The sequence below is a fragment of the Hipposideros armiger genome, unplaced genomic scaffold (genome assembly GCF_001890085.2).
Source record: "Hipposideros armiger isolate ML-2016 unplaced genomic scaffold, ASM189008v1 scaffold_723, whole genome shotgun sequence".
NCBI lineage: Eukaryota > Metazoa > Chordata > Mammalia > Chiroptera > Hipposideridae > Hipposideros > Hipposideros armiger.
In genome coordinates, this window is record NW_017732073.1 from 939,715 (window position 1) to 940,977 (window position 1,263).

Consider the following 1,263-nt stretch of genomic DNA (forward strand, 5'->3'; position numbering starts at 1 on the left):
CCGCGTGTTTCAATAAAAATTTGCTCATTGGGAAGCTCAGGGATGCAGGAGGCCAAATACCATCAGTGCTTGTCTGAGTTCCTGACCATAAGAGATCGTTACTTCTGCCTATAAAGCAGGTTTATTTTATATTGACACCATTAAAATTCAATCATGTGGTTAATGCCTTAGTTTTTATTACATGTGTGTCCCATAGTTTTTGAATCTCAATTTAGCCTACCTGGGTTTCCCAAGAAGAAGAAAATGTACTAACTGGCTAAAATTTTTTGGTCTCTATAATACTTATGGTTCTTATTATCAGTTAATAAAATAGCATCAAAAATTTGTATTACAGTATCATCAATCTGAAAATGTACACATCCTCTGTAAAGAACGTGCTGGTAACTTATGTTTCTCAGCTTGCAAGACTAACCTTAAACCGTGGCAAAATCACTAGTTTGATACTCACTGTGAAACGTGTTTCCCAGAAAATGCATCCCACAGACATATTCCTTCTATGCCTACCTGAAAGACTTCTTAATGTCTTCTGCTTGGATTGTCTTGAGAATCTCCTGGTATAACTGAAGATCAAGTGTTCCTGAAGATGTAGCATTTGAAGGGCAATTTTCATGTGCATAATAGCCTATCAAAATTCCAAAAATAAATAAAAGGATGGCCATACAAAGTATTTTTAAAAGGCGGCAAAAGGTGCAGTGGTTGCTCTTTGGTGCAGATCTTGCATAACGGGTAGTATAGTCAGGCTCTTCATGAAGTCGCTGAAACCTGCCTTTGGGCGAAGTTGCTGGTTGAATGGAATCAAGGCTGAGGTCCGCAGTCTCTGAGTTCTCCAGGTTCTGATTTTCAGTACTGTCTAGCTGGAACTGGTCAAAACCAGGCTCTTCCAGTTCCTTTTCCATGTCCCACTCTAAGTCAAGGGCAGTGGCTTGAAGGTCATCATTGTCTAAGTACTGTGAATGTCCTGGAGCTCTTTGATCTGCATTGACTTTTTGATAGGCCATCTTTTTACCTGTGAAAATAAGAGAAGAAAGTTTCTTAAAATAAACAATAAAGAAAACCTCAAAGGTGAAAACAAAACAGTAAACAACATTAGGCGTTCATAAACTTTTAGTGATTAAAATCAGCAGAAATGTGTTGCCCCTATAGAAAAATCACACATTAGTTAATTATTTATGTTTTGCTATTAGTGTTACTATTGAAAAAATAAATAAATAAAAGTAGAAGGTATCCAAATTGGAAAGGAGGAAGTAAAATTGTCATTATATG

At 36.7% G+C, this 1,263-nt stretch overlaps 1 protein-coding gene across 1 annotated transcript in view; it reads right to left on the reverse strand.

Moving 5' to 3' along the window:
• The window catches only part of NAALADL2 (N-acetylated alpha-linked acidic dipeptidase like 2), a gene marked incomplete at its 5' end in the record, with an annotated part of 708,847 nt that extends 707,816 nt beyond the window's left edge, over window positions 1-1,031 (reverse strand). Inside the window, one exon of the mRNA XM_019627205.1 lies at window positions 505-1,031. Coding sequence (XP_019482750.1) covers window positions 505-1,031 — 527 coding nt within the window. The remainder of the gene's footprint in view (window positions 1-504) is intronic.
• Between the last annotated feature and the right edge of the window lie 232 nt (window positions 1,032-1,263).